Source organism: Pangasianodon hypophthalmus, chromosome 6, assembly GCF_027358585.1.
Source record: "Pangasianodon hypophthalmus isolate fPanHyp1 chromosome 6, fPanHyp1.pri, whole genome shotgun sequence".
In the NCBI taxonomy this organism is placed as follows: Eukaryota; Metazoa; Chordata; class Actinopteri; order Siluriformes; family Pangasiidae; genus Pangasianodon; species Pangasianodon hypophthalmus.
The window spans coordinates 25,913,886-25,928,469 of NC_069715.1; the positions used below are offsets into that span (position 1 = coordinate 25,913,886).

The window sequence follows — 14,584 nt, forward strand, 5'->3', positions numbered from 1 at the left end:
GAATGATGGAGAATTTGGAAAGAGACGAGAGGGAGAGATTTACTCAGCATTCAGCGAGAGAAGCGCTGTTCAGCTGGTCTGCTTAGGTGTCGTAGATAAATAGAAATCATAGATATCATGCAAAGGTCATGTGGTATCGCATAGCTGCCATTCTGATGAATTGAAAATATTTTATTATTAATATTCTTATTGTTTATTAAAATATAAGCTAGCTTGCAGTGAGGGGCTGGAGATTTTGACATGGAAAGCTATAAACGCAGTTAGCAGTATGTGACCTGTAGGAGGATCAGCACAGAAGAAACGTTCCTCGTATGTGGTGTTTTTGAGTGACATGTCTGTTGGTTAGGAACGTGGAACACGAGTAAAACTCGTTTATCTGTTCCTGGAAAGGACATGCTAACCGTTTCTTTTATGTAACCTGGGAGGTATTTGCAATTGAATCAATGCCAGTGTTTCTGGTAACATCCAATACCACTCTCTCTCTCTCTCGCACACACACATGCACACACACACGCACATCATGTTTCTAATTACTCATTATTTATGAATATGACTTAACTTTCGTGCATTTATCACTCTCCTTTTATCTCTACCTAAATGTTCCCTTGTACCTGTCAGTTGCCCTGAAGTGGGTGTGACCTCTGTGCCTGTCAGTCATAATGAAGGAGGTGTGGCCTCTCTCTCCTCAAAGCTGACACTTAAGGCTGATTTATACTTGCTGTTAACTATGCGTACACATACACAAGATGGCCGCCGCACATTTCTTCCGGTCGTTTGGCACACGTCTTCAGAAATTAGCGTGACACGTCCTCAAAGTGCAATACGAACGTAAATAGTGGAGGTAGTATAGCAACGTCTGCTACTGAATAGACAAACTAATGTTCTGTCTCAAATCGCATACTTGTGTAAAATTCTAGTCCATTATTGAATACTAACAGTAATGCTTTTCCTGTTACAGTTAGTCTTTAAATTGTAAAAACCTTTTAAACCTACTGAAAGGTCTGTTCTGAGTACCAGGCTTCCGGATTTTCAAGATTAGTAAATAATTTTGAAAGTATGACCAGAGTTTTCGAAAAGTTTGAAAGAGAAACCGAGCTTATCAGTAAGTTTAACACAAAATAACTAAACGTTTGAGAAGTTTGAGAAGGACAGGGATGTTATTGCTCTGACATGCCGTTTAGTGGACATCACTTTTTATCCACCAGATGTACATACGATACGCAAGTGTGTGAACAATGCCACTCGCATACCAGCTGCGTGCACGCATGTACGCATGGTGAATGTGAGGTATGTTTGCACCTTTACAGAATGTTATCACAATACTGAATTACATCATATCATGTCATAATGCACCACATCGTATCACCATGAAACAGCTCTAAACCTTATTGTGTTGGAACTTTGGTTTGACTAGATATTCAGCTGGCTGACTCGATGCATAAAGTGCACATTATATCATCTCAGAAGGAAGGATTCACCTGTCTAGTGTAGTTTTTCATTATTTAAAAAAAAAATATTTATTTATTTATTAGATATTTATTTATTTAATAGATATTCTGATTTATTTATTTCTTTAATTAATACCGACGTCCATCTAAAGTGTTTCTATTTTGTATCCTTTTATTTATTTTTCTTTCTGTTTTATTTGCATGGTCAGTGTGTTTTTAAATGGTCACTTAATACCATAATACTAGGATTTTTATCATATGAAAATTTAGAATATGAAAGTTATCATATGAAAATTTCAAACAATATCAACTCTATTTGCTATAATACCACATTATAATAGTTTATAATAGTCTATAATAGTCACATTACACACTTGTTTGAGTTTAGTAAGGAACATTTTGCCAATCCAGTGAGTGAATTACACAGAGTGTACTTTTAAAAGGGTAACTGGATGTTCGGTACATCAAATCTATAATTATGTTTAATATTATTTTATAACATTCTTACAAAAATCTATATAAAAGCTACTTAAAATATATACTAGCTAGAAGTCTAAAAGTTGCTGTATATTTAAAAGCCCGATTTCATATGGCATCGTGGTGTTTTTGAGTCTGTTTGTTAAGCTAATACACATTCTTGATTAGTTTTTCAGCAGCCAATAAGGCTAAAGTGACGCAAATCACACATCCAGTCTTTTTAAATCAGACCTGAGCCACTTTGACACATGGTCCTAGAAATTCATTGGAATTTAAATGACTTTTCCGCAACACGCATGGACATTTTACTGTCGTCTTCACCATCCGGCGTCAGCAGCGCAGCAGAACAACAACAGAGGACAGCAATGACAGTGACTATACTCAGTGGAAGGATGTGGAAATTGGTGATCTACTTGAAATTTGGGGAATCGATTCAAGCAAAACCGGAAGGAACCAAGAAGCATGTAATGTGAGCGTAGCCTTTGAAACGTTGTGATTATTTTGACTTCCCTTTTCTGAACCTTGCACAGGATGTTCTAACAAAGTCGTAGCTATAAAAATGCAGGTAATATATTTCCAGAACTTTTCTTTCCTAAACCGCGCTCCTCTCCTGTGTGTTCTCTGTAAGGACCTGATAGCATCTCTGCACTGTCACAAATCACTTGTGCTGTTGTGTAATGTCTGAACCGACTTGTACTTTTGATGAAGGTGTGCTGTTGTGTAATGTCTGAACCGACGAGTGCTTTCAGAGAAGTAGGTCTGCGAATCCCGCCGGCCCTCAGCAGTCTCCATCCACTGACTTCAGCAGGAAGATAGGATTGCGAGTGTTTGGCAGGATGCAGTTTTATTTCTATAGCACTTTAACAATAGACATAGCAGCTTTACAGAAATCTGAATGTAAATGAACAATGAGCAAGCCAGAGGTCAGAGTGGCATGAGGAAAAACTCCCTGAGACGACATGAAGAAGAAACGTTGAGAGACTCAACAGGGAACCCATCCTCTTCTGTCCTCGTCTGAGTGACACTGGATAGTGCGATTATAAATCATTGCAGTATTCAGGTGTAGAAGAGTAAAGACAAGCACTATGTACTAAACGTGTGAAAGGATGTTAAGTATGAGCAGATTGCGAATAAGAGTTCTGGGATGAGATTATCCACTGAAGCCAGGGGATCTTCAGTAGCAGAAGGTGAGTCACAAGTGCAGAAGTAGAGCATCATGATAAATCATGCAGGTCACACGTGATGTGTGTGTTGATTTTTTATTTATTTTTTTTTTTGTGAACTGTGTTCATTTGATGCCTTTCAGCTGTGCAGCACATAAGCCGGTGTGTGCATACTGAAGCTCCTTTGGCCTTTTGCCCCGTGATATGTGTGTGTGTGTGTGTTTCAGAAGTCTGAGCCAGTTGTGGAATGCACTCTGCTTAATGCGAGTGTAATCCTGCAGTGCAGCTATTGTGGACACGGATAGATGGATAGATGACGGATGGACTAATTGAGGAGTCCTTATCTCATTCTGACTTTGCACTCACTCACCTTTTTTTTTTTTCTTTTTTTTTTTTTTCCCTCAAAAGCATGTACCTGGTATTAAGGGTATTTCTCCAACAACAGTCATCATGATAAGAAAGATTCATCATTATATCAAACTGCAATACATTTTGTTTAGATAAAAGAAAACTGTTCTTCCGTCTGTCACATAGCTCACATTGTGGTTTCGTGTTTAGATTCAGTTTGTTAGTAATGTAGAAGTGGGAGCTTTAGATGCATTTCAGCATCTTGTGTTCGCGCCTCAACCAGTAAGAAGTTATTATTTAGAAGTGCGAAACTCGCAGACGTGTTTGATCGGCTGTGGCAGGGGAAACACTGAATCGGCGTTTTCTGACTAACAGAAGAATAAAAAAAAAAACTGCCGTTTGATTGTGTGATTCTATCTGCAACTGACACCCAAGTTTCAGGGTTGGTAACTTCTGGTTTAAGTGGTTAAAAGGTGTTGCCATGACGATACCTTGTTTGCTTTTATTTTTATCATCTAATGTTGAGCATGAGACGGAAATAATGATCTTGACTGAGCTACTGCAGAAGATTTTGCATAAAACAAAGGTAACCTATCCTCTTCCGAGTGATAGTGGGATTATAAAATATTACAGTGTAGAAGAGTAAAGTCAAACAGTGCTAAATGATTACAGGATATTCAGTATGAGCAGATTGTGAATAAGTATCCTGCGATAAACACAGGACAGTCTTTATGAATACAGCAGCAGTTCTTAGGTACAAAGCTACAGGTGAAGCAAGGGTAAGTCTGAACTGTTTTTAGGAAAGTGTGATCTTTAGGGTATCCATGTAGGATCATTCACAGCAGCAGAAGGTGAGTTACAAGTGCAGAAAAGAAGAAGTATGACGATGAATCAGGCAGGTATGGAGAGGAGCCACAGCAGGAGACATGTGTCAGGATCATGCCAGGATCACATCAGGCAGCAGGGGAACATGTACAGCTTGAGACAGAGAGAGGGACAGAGAGGGACAGAGAGGGACAGAGAGGGACAGAGAGGGAGAGAGAGAGAAGCAAGCAGATTATTAGGTATGTTCTTATCTTACAGTGTTTTAAAATGGTGCACAGTGGCAACACAGGCATGAGAGAAACAAACCTGAGAGATGACAAGAGAAAGGGTGGAGACAGCATCAAAATATCCCACATTACAACATTTGTGACCAACTAAAAGCTGCAGTGCTATTTTTTGCTAAATAAGGCCTCATATGTAATTATCAGCAGGGAAGCATCTGCATTTCAGGTCGGTGCACATAAGCTGTGAAACGATGACACCCACAGACTCTTACTGATGAGGTGAGTTTTATTCGGCTTGTTTTATCATCTCAAAAATATTCATTTGGTCCATTTAAAAAAAATTCACTATATTCAGCTGACCTTCATGCATTTTGCAAAGGATCTCTTCACTCAGACATGTGCCAAAAGAGCTTTTTGTTTTTGCTCCAATAAAAGCCAATCGATATATAAATCTGGAATGATTGACAGTTTTGTCTCCGGTATTAATGCAGCATTTGACTTATCTTGGAAGTTGGAAGTCAAAGCTCGAAATGTTGTCATTTTCTACCTCCGTGCAAATGAGGTACAAAATGGAAATAAAAAAAAAAAACACACAAAAAAAAAAAACAAAGACGCCTGAGTGTTTTATCTTTCGTTAGGAACAAGCTAGTCAGCTATCTGTGATGAGTAACGTCCAATATATTTACCTTCTCAAACCAGGGAACTGTATATTCAGTGTTATAGATTTAACGAGCGAATATGTCTGTATGGTGATTGATCTAAAGCAAATGCTTGTATATGCAGTATAACTCATTTAAAGGTAAGAAGTGCTAGTTTGTTTACTTCTGATGCTGTGTGCAGCCATGTTGACTGGACGTCATTCCCTGACCTCAGAGGAACTCGGAGTCTTGGAGAAGACTACTCCGAGTTCATGAGAAGGAATTTCGAGTTGAGGGAGCATTTTCTTTGGCTTTTCCTGGTCAGAGATCAAGAATTACAAGTTATGACCTCTAGGCAGACAAAGCACAACCAACTCTCTGGAAGCCCCGCCCACATCCCCCTGTCTCTCCCGAGTAATCTTTTGGCTGGCGTTCTTTCTCAACTCTGTTTTCCTGCATGAAAGATGCACTGATGAGATGGCCTTGCTATCTGTCTGTAAAGGTTTTGAGTTCATTAACATGAAATAAAATCTATCAGTGTATGTTCAACTTCAAAATTTCAGCCACCGTACAAGAAGAAAAGATAGAAAAGTCTTGAATCTGACACTTTACAAAAAAAATGTAGTGGTAATGATAATTACAAAGTGATTAAAAACTAAAAAAGTACATAGTGAGTAAAAAATCCTGGTTTTGTTTACTAGTACATGACCTCGATTGATAAGCCGTCACTACGCAATGACAGTTTTACAATAACAATTTGACACTTCAAACCCTGCGACTGCCAGACAGCCGCTGTGGAGCGGTGAACCCTGTCCTTAACGCTCGGCTATGGAATTGCTGATCCTGTACTATGATCCTGGCTTCTTTTCAAGTGGGACAAGGTCGAAAAATGAGTCACCATCAGGTGTCGTCCAGCCAATTTTATTATCGACAAGTCACCATAGCAGCATAATTCAGCCTGTTAAACATGAAGTGCTGTTAAATGATGTCCATTAGAGGGAGCCAGAGCTTTGAATTAAAGTCAAGGCACACGTCCTCAGATTTCATCCTCGCATATGGATAGAAATATCCTCTCATTTGCTTTATTTGCTTAATTCAGTTTACCTGCTGAAGCTCTACATTTTGCACATTCAAAAAAGAGACAATTTTTCTGTTTATTTTAATTATTATTTTTTCCTCAATTCATCTCTCTAGCTCATAGTTTTAATCATAGCTGTGGTGTACGCCAGTCCCAGCTGCACTCTCGAGTTCCTGTCTAATGACTTGAAAGTGAGCGTGTCTGCCATCTTGGCTAGCGCAGGAGACAGGAAGTGGGTGAGACTGCGAGGAAGCAATGGGCAGAGGAGCTCAGGAGGTTTACAGTCTTTACAAACGTCTTTTAAGGAACAGCAGTACACCTACTTTGCTGTCGGGAACTGTTGCCAATTGCAGGTCATAATTTATCACTGTGTTAAGAGTAACTATAAATGGGAGAGCAGGAGTCATTTGGATTGCAAACATGAATCGCAGATTATACTGTTTCGACAGTTTATAGCAATAATCATCAAATTTTACAGTGTAGGTATAAAATATTTTAGATGAATACATCCATATAACAGAAAGAGTAATAAATAGGACCATGTGAGATGCTCCTGTCCAAATGAGACCAGAGATTAAGGAACAAAACACTTGTAGCATGCTGTTATAGAAAAATAATCAACGATGGCATGGTGTGTATGGTCTGACGTGAATCAGAGGTAGGGTTATCAATTTAATTCCCTTGACACCCGACCATTAGAGTTTCACAAAATTTTATATTGAAGTTGTTTGCAATTGAAATTAAACATTACAGCATAATCTGTGCATAAAACTACAATAATTTATGAGTTACGATTTGAAAATTTTGATCAGTCAAAATTTGCAGTAGTCAGTGTAAATTTACACAATCTCAGGAACTCTTATAGGAAACAAATGGTTTTCTGAACGAACTGGATTTTCGTGAATGCCACATTTCTTGTGTAAATGCTCCTACAAATAATTCCCGAAAAAATTCCTTTCTATCCAGCCTCACAATTGAGGTCCATTGTCTTTACTTCCTAATATCTGGATAAAGGTATTTTTATTTCAAAAGATTTTTTTTTTTTTTTCGGTAATGGTGGTAGGATACGTTATGGACACTGATTTAAACCTTTGACTGTTTTGAAATGTCTATTATCGTAACGGCAAAAGTCTTACCCTTTCTGAAGAACTGCTAGCAGAAGCTGTGTGCTGTATGGATGACAGAGGAGTGTACGTGGTTAATCTGAATCCTCCCTGTTGTTTTGCAGGGTGTGGAAGTCATTAGCTCGGCTCTATATTTGGATTGGGTGTCATGGTAAATGTGTAGTGTAAGAGACGAGCTTTAAAGCGGATGATTGCAACCGACATGGCTGCACATACTTATTAAAATATACAGCTGTGCTCTTTACATTGCAGTCTTACACAAGTGTTTGGGTGTATTTACACTTTACAGGTGATGATGTGTGTGTTTCTGATATAGCAGCCTGGATCTTTCTAACCTCGGCACAGTAGCTCTGGAAGAGTAGCTCTCCCTCTCTCCCTCTCTCTCGCTCACTCCAGTGTGTGCTTAGTCACTGCCGAGGCTAAATTTTGCTGTTTTTGGCTTTATAGCGCTGGCTGCTTTTGGGTGGAGTTGTGTATAAAAGCCACACCTCTAAACCAAACCTCAGCCTCTGTGTTCAGGCAAACAAAGTCTTCAGTGTGAGGGAACAAAGTCACAGTATGTGCATGCAGACGGAATTTGATTTAAACTCTGACTGTAGCAAATATGTTCTAAAATAAATCAAATTTGCCTTTGTGTGTGTGTGTGTGAGTGTGTGAGAAAGCAAAGCACTTGTTTTTGTGGTGTAGGCATGCAGAGAGAACGCTCAGGGGTTAAAACATGGCCGCTGCTATTCTTAGTCTGTGCTGTGTATGTGCATGTGATTTTTTTTCAGGCCTAAAGAATAACACATATAGACTAAACATATAGTGCATAACAAGTTATGCACTTTAGGGGAAAAACATAAAAACCTGGACATGCATTCAGAAATAGTCAAGTGTTCTGGATAGACACTCAGATTAATTATCTTAATTGGATTGTACTGCGTGTGTGTCCTTGTCTGTACGTGTGTCTCCACTGTCCATTCCATTGTTGTATTACTATAGAAATAGTCATTTTCTTGCTTTCGAGATCTCTCCGGCTCGCCAGACTGCCACTTGAAATGAAAAAGACGTCTCTTTCATGCCCATATTCTTTCTACTTTTCTTGGGCAGCTAGATTACCTGCTAATTCTGGATTATTTAATTCAAATCCTCTCTGCAGGAATGCGGTTTAGAAGGACTGGCTCCTGCTCTCTGAATAGGTGAGGTTTTTCTTTTTACTTCTTAGCCTGTGACTTCATGGAGGACTAGATAACTTTCCATAGGTCCGTGTTGTATTAAAATTGTTCGGGATACTATTCAAACCTTTCAAGAGTTAACTAGGTTAATGTTTTGGTTCAAGGGTTTTCATACGTCGACTTCCACCCTCGTTTGTTTGAATTTGCGCAAATTTTTCTTGAAAGCAAGTATTGCATAATTAGAGAGATATTATAGCACCTATTATTTTTTTTCATTTCCATAGTTTTTTTTCTTACCATGGTATTGTTTTTTCTTAAAATGATATTGCCAACAATTTGTTTTTAATCCATACTAAAACTTTAAGGTATAACTTTAATAAATAAATAAATAAATAGATAAATACAGTTCAATGCAAAAGTCTTAGGCACTTTTTTTAGTGCAAATCTTGTTATAGATTTTTTTTTTTTTTTTTGTGACTATGGCATTACTGAATCAGTACAAAAACATTATTTGTTCCAACTAAAAATTAAATGTTACAGAAAAATGTTTGAATGTCAGTAAAGAAAGCTGCATATTATGTAACAGGCCACTTTTCAGACCCCAAAAAAAAAAAAAAAAAAAAAAAAAACATAATGAAGGCTGCTGGGTTTTGCATGCAAAAAAAAAGAAAGAAGTGTGACAGTCAAAGTGTCCAGAAGAGCTGTAACAGATTGTCCAACATGCTCAGTAACACTTGCCAGCTCATGTCCTTATAAAACTGCACAAATTGTACCTGAGACTACTCATTTAGAAAAAAAAAATCAAAGGGTTGTCACAGATAATATTTATAAATGCTTAATTTCATTATTTCTGAAGGCCCAGAGAAATGTACAGGGAAATGTGTTGAAGTTATTGTTAGCAGCAATACACTACAAATGCCAGTAGATTAAGATTAGGTTGAAAAATCTCTGCAGTATTCCTTTAATGTGCTATCAGTATGATCAAAATGTTGGTATCGTGACAACACGACTCGGAGCTAAGGGTCTTTGGGAGATACGGCAGTGTTACATAACCGTAAGATAAGATCTCAGCTGATTAGTCTCCTCAGTGGAATGCCAAACGGAAAACAAAGACAAAACGTCCTAGGTAGTTTGTCTCTGTGTCTGGTTTGTCTCTGGTTTGAAATTATTCAGGTCTTCACTTGGACAACAAATGAGCTCCAGTTTCAGTAGACTAAGCATTTTTACTAATTCATTTGTTTTAGGAGGATTGGCACGCTGCCATGTGCTGGCTGTGTGGATTGACCTGATTTTACCATTTTTTGTTAAATGATATTTTACCAAAATCTTAGGAATGATAAATGCTCACATTTTAGGCTGCACTAAAATCTAAAATTATAATCATAATTAATTTACTCAATATTGAACTCACAATTATTTATATTGTATTATTAAAAAAAAAAAAAGACAGCATATATACATACAGTGTGGTCCAAAAGTCTGGGACCACATTAAGCACTGAAAATCTGGGATTTTTATTTTATTTTATTTTTTTAATTTAAAACTGGAAATAAACAAAGTTTTAGAATTTTGAAAATTCTTAAACAAAAAAAGGAACTGTGCAACATCTTGACTATTCAATTTTAAAAATATTGCACAATTTCTATACTATTTCAATGTAAGCAAATTTGTGATATTGACAAAGTTAACCCCTCTGTAGAAAATGTCAGATTTTCCGTGAGTCTTATCCCTTCCATTGAAGTACATGTTCAGACACGCCGATGGATATGATCTATCATGGATCATCAGGTTTTACACAGACTTGTGGTGTCTGTGTCAGCTAAAGTGCACACTCATTAAAGCAAAAAAAAAAAAAAAAAAAAGGGACATAAAAAATACTAAGAAATTCTGAAATTCATGTAAATACATCTAGGATTTTCCTTTTCACTCATTGAAAAAGAATGCCAAACAGAAACATTTTCCACTGGTGCTCTCAGACTTTTGGACCCCACTGTATATACAGACAAATATATATTTAAAAGCTTGGGCTTTAAGGCCTGTAAACCACAAACCTGGAAAAAAAAAAAAAAACCTAGAAAGAAGTATTCGATGAATGTTAGAGTTCAGAATCAGAAGTGGCTTTTTTTTTTATTTTTAATTGATGAGCAGATTACACAAAAAAAAAAAAAAAAAAAATGTAAAACCTATGCAGCACCTAAAGTTCAACTCCTTAATGGTCATTATGCATATACAGTAGTGAAAAGTGTAATAAAATAATTATTATGTTATTTAGTCCATGTGCAGAACATACAAATACCTAAACATATCCATGTGCAGAACATACAAATACCTAAACATATCCATGTGCAGAACTTGCAAATACCTATGCAATGATTCAGATGATTTATGTATAAATTTAGTGCATCCGGTTCATTGGGTTTTTTGTTGTTGTTGTTTTAACTTTATCTTTAAAAAATAAAAGTGTTCAAGACATCTGGTGTTTTGCTGGTAATAAATATGCGAGCAGTGACACAGGTGCACCACATGGACTCCGTCTCCTCCTCAAAGCCATTCTTTTCTCAGGAAGCCCACGGCTCTCTCTTTTTTGCAATAGTATTTGAGGAAGGTGCTCTGGCGGTTTCCCATCGAGCGCACAGCCAATGCAGAGCCTTATCGAGGCTGTGCATAAACACAGGAAAACTGTGTGTGAACATGCAGACGTCTCAGAAGAGGAAGCAGTTCTGAGGAGCACACAATACAGTAAAGCTTCCTGCATCTTTCATTTATTTTCATTAAGCGACAGGAATTGGTGAAAGTACTGACCTCCAAGGGTCAACGTTTAACCCGTAATTGTTCACTCAGCACTAAATAGCATTATATAACATTATGCTACCTTTCTTTTTCAATATTGGAGTACACATACAGAAGAAACGACTGCATGAGGTACATGCATATTATATTAAAAAAAAAAAAATAGCAATATAATGGGTGAGATTATGAAGGTTTTTCATTTAGCATTAATACTTCCTTGCTTGAAATACCAGAACGTGTTATAATAATTTAGCATTTCCTTAGCTCTAACATCTCTAATTGCGTTAATTAGCATGATGCACCTGCGCTGAATTAGTTTAAATTGCCTTAAGGAAAAAGAAAAAAAAAAAAAAAAGAAACATGGAGACATACATTTCCATGTGAGTCAGGGTAGAAGTGTCCACGAGTACAGACTAGTCTTGAATGCTGAAACAGACCTCACAAGTACTTTTTTAATGTTTTTTTTCCACCAATCAGGAAGAATGCTAAACGGTAACGAATCCAAACCCAGGACTATCCGTGTCCTGGCCAGGTCTCTAGGTCAGGTTCCTCGTTACATAACGCTATCGGTGAAAGTTTATCTGGAGCTTACTGGGTGGTGACTAGTGGCAGGCACGAGGAGTAAAATGCTACTCGAAATTTTTCAAGATAATTACGCATCTCATTTACATCTCATCTTGTTAAAGTCAAAATCCACCCTGAACAACTTATGTATTCATCTTTATAATTAATTAATTGATCTTTAGTGACTCCCAAGATTTATTTTGTCAAACAATTTTGTTTAAAAAAACTTCTTTCGTTGATATGTTGGGCTGTTTCCACCTTGGTAAAAAAGAGAGCAATGCAGCAGCGCTTTAGTTCTTCAGTCTGTCCAGCTCTCTCACCTCCTCATCAATACACTCTGCTCAAACAGCTCCCAAAGCTTCAACTTTCATGCTAATATCACCATCAACAGAAGATTTTAGCAGTAGGCAGTTTCGTCACTCCCTGGATACTCCAAGGCGACAATGACTAATCAGTAACTTCTAGGCCTCCTTATCAGCAAACGAGTGACTTATCCATGCACCGCAGATCCAGCTGAACTCTCAGAGCGTTTGTTAGTTTGCACTGTGCATGAGCGTGTGTGTTGATTGCTCTCAGACTGTTGGAGAAGTATGGAGAGGAACCTGTTTGTCAAACTTTGAGTTATGCGTCGGGAATAACGACATGGCAGAGGCGGACAGAGATCCAGCGCCTGATGAGAGCGGTCATGAGCAGTCTCTGCGTATTCTCAGAACACTGATTCACAGGTACTCTGTGTGTGAATTGCAGCTTGTGTGTATGTGGCCTGTGAACCGAAGCTTCAATAGCTGTATCTTGAGATCTCAGCATATGTCTTGGGCACACAATGTAGACAGTGTTCAGCAGAGGAAAAATTTTATTTTGTACTCTTCAGAGTGACCACCTTTATGGCTAAGTTCTAAGCAGGTGCCAATATTAATACGTTTAATATGTAGTTTTTATGTTGATTATAGGGAAATAATCAACGATGACACGTAGCAGATTACAGCACGTCCTGAAGTGTTTTATTTCTCTAATACCTGTAGTCACAATAATCAATGAGGCTGATTGGCTGAAGTACTTCAGCCAATCAGAAACACGGTCTGACACAAACAGGAAATGGTACATCCATGATCAAGGCACAGGGAAGCAGTTAGTCTTTCTCAATATCTCTTGAGTCATTTCAACCATATCCAAATAGATTGTGTTTTGCAATACAGTGGCTCTCGCGCAACACCACCATTTTAGAAACGAACAGCAGTGAAAGACAATCAAACAGCTGCAAACTTAATCTTCATTTGAATTAACGAGAACAATTTTCAAAAATGTTTTGTAATGTAAGTTGCCAATAATCTCAATTACTGAGACCTACTATGATATTTTGTGCTGGCCACATAAAAAAAATTATATATATATATATATATATATAAATAGCTGAATTATAGTTTGGCCCTGGTCATAGACCACAAAACGATGTCCCACATAAAGAACTCGTGTTTATTTACTAAGTATTTCCGAGTAGTTTTGTTTAAGTAATTTGTAATTAGAGTAATTGGAGCAACTAACTAATTGGTGAAACCAGTCCTTTTTCTGTAGACCATAAACTGGAACGTAGTAACCACTAGACTACGACAAAGCTTACCATCTACTGGTGAGACTATCTGCTGCTTTTGGTTCGAAAGTCTGGCGTGATTTCAGTTTTAGACAGATCTGGATGGATGACTGGATGGCACACTCTAGTTCAGGAGCACAAATGCTGCCTACATAGGCAGCCTTCTCTGGACTAGAACTAGTGGACTAATGGAGATAAAAAGATAATAAATGCTCACTATTGTACATCATGGTATGTACATTGTATACCTTATTATTAGCACATGCCCTCTTGATTGTTTTATTCTTAGTCTATGTTTCATTGTGTGTTTTTTTTCCCTTCTTTTTGTCAGAGCTCTAAACATTTGCAGATGTCTCCGTCAGCGTGTATCTAATTCAGCCTGCTGTAAGCCTGTATCTAATTCCGACAGCTGCTGTGGTTTTGGAGTTTTGGGGTTTTTTTAGAGGCAGGATATTTAGCAGTGAGTATTTTTGGAAAGAATGAAGTACTAGACGTGCTAGAAAGAATTCTGCTTGCAAAGAAAACACACAACGCCCTCCATCCTTCGTCACTGCTTTCGTAGGCTGGCTCCTTATTTTCTTTTACCTGGAGTTGCAGTGAAAGAGGCTTCTGTTCTGCCTCGTCTCTTCAGCAGGCCCTGTTCTCGCACCCTCAGCAAACATGTTTAACCTTTCTGACCAGAATTGGATGCCTTTCTTTTTCTTTTCCATTCCGTACCTCCTTCTACCTCAGACTTAAAGATGGTTGTGGGAAAAAAAAAAAAGGAGCCAGGAGTTAATTAGAAGGTCATCTCTAATGTAGACTTGTGCAGAGGTCTGATCTGACATCACCATTAAGGCAGCTTTATGAGCCAGCTGTGCACAACTGTGCAGATGATTCAGGCTCATTTCTAATTCGTCTGGTTTTAGGATGACGAGCTTTACCAGACAGCCATGCTGATGTCATGCTCCTCCGAGTGAGACAAGTAAAATAGCTGGACGGTATATTTTCTTAAAACTTGACCACTTCCTTAAGTTAGAGTTCTTATTTTAAAAGAGGGGAATATTTAACTTGCTTACTCAGGGATATTTATAGCTCATGGCCATTGCAGCCTATAGTCAGGTTTAAGACTGACCAGAATAGCACTGGGGAGTGAACACACATGAGGGTGTGAGTGTTGT

At 37.9% G+C, this 14,584-nt stretch overlaps 1 protein-coding gene and 1 long non-coding RNA gene across 4 annotated transcripts in view; both read left to right on the plus strand.

Moving 5' to 3' along the window:
• mob2b (MOB kinase activator 2b) overlaps positions 1–14,584 on the plus strand; it is a 49,762-nt gene that overhangs the window by 14,664 nt on the left and 20,514 nt on the right. Inside the window, exon 1 of one of the 3 annotated variants that reach the window (XM_026913863.3) lies at positions 11,490–12,561. The exons of the other annotated variants lie outside the window; for them this stretch is intronic. Coding sequence (XP_026769664.1) covers positions 12,386–12,561 — 176 coding nt within the window. The 5' untranslated portion in view covers positions 11,490–12,385. Of the gene's footprint in view, positions 1–11,489; positions 12,562–14,584 lie in introns of those variants that run through there. 3 annotated transcript variants of the gene reach the window in all.
• On the plus strand, positions 1,693–9,116 carry LOC128318522 (uncharacterized). Its single transcript, XR_008301899.1, has 2 exons — positions 1,693–4,764; positions 5,326–9,116. It is a non-coding gene; the product is annotated as an uncharacterized LOC128318522 (long non-coding RNA).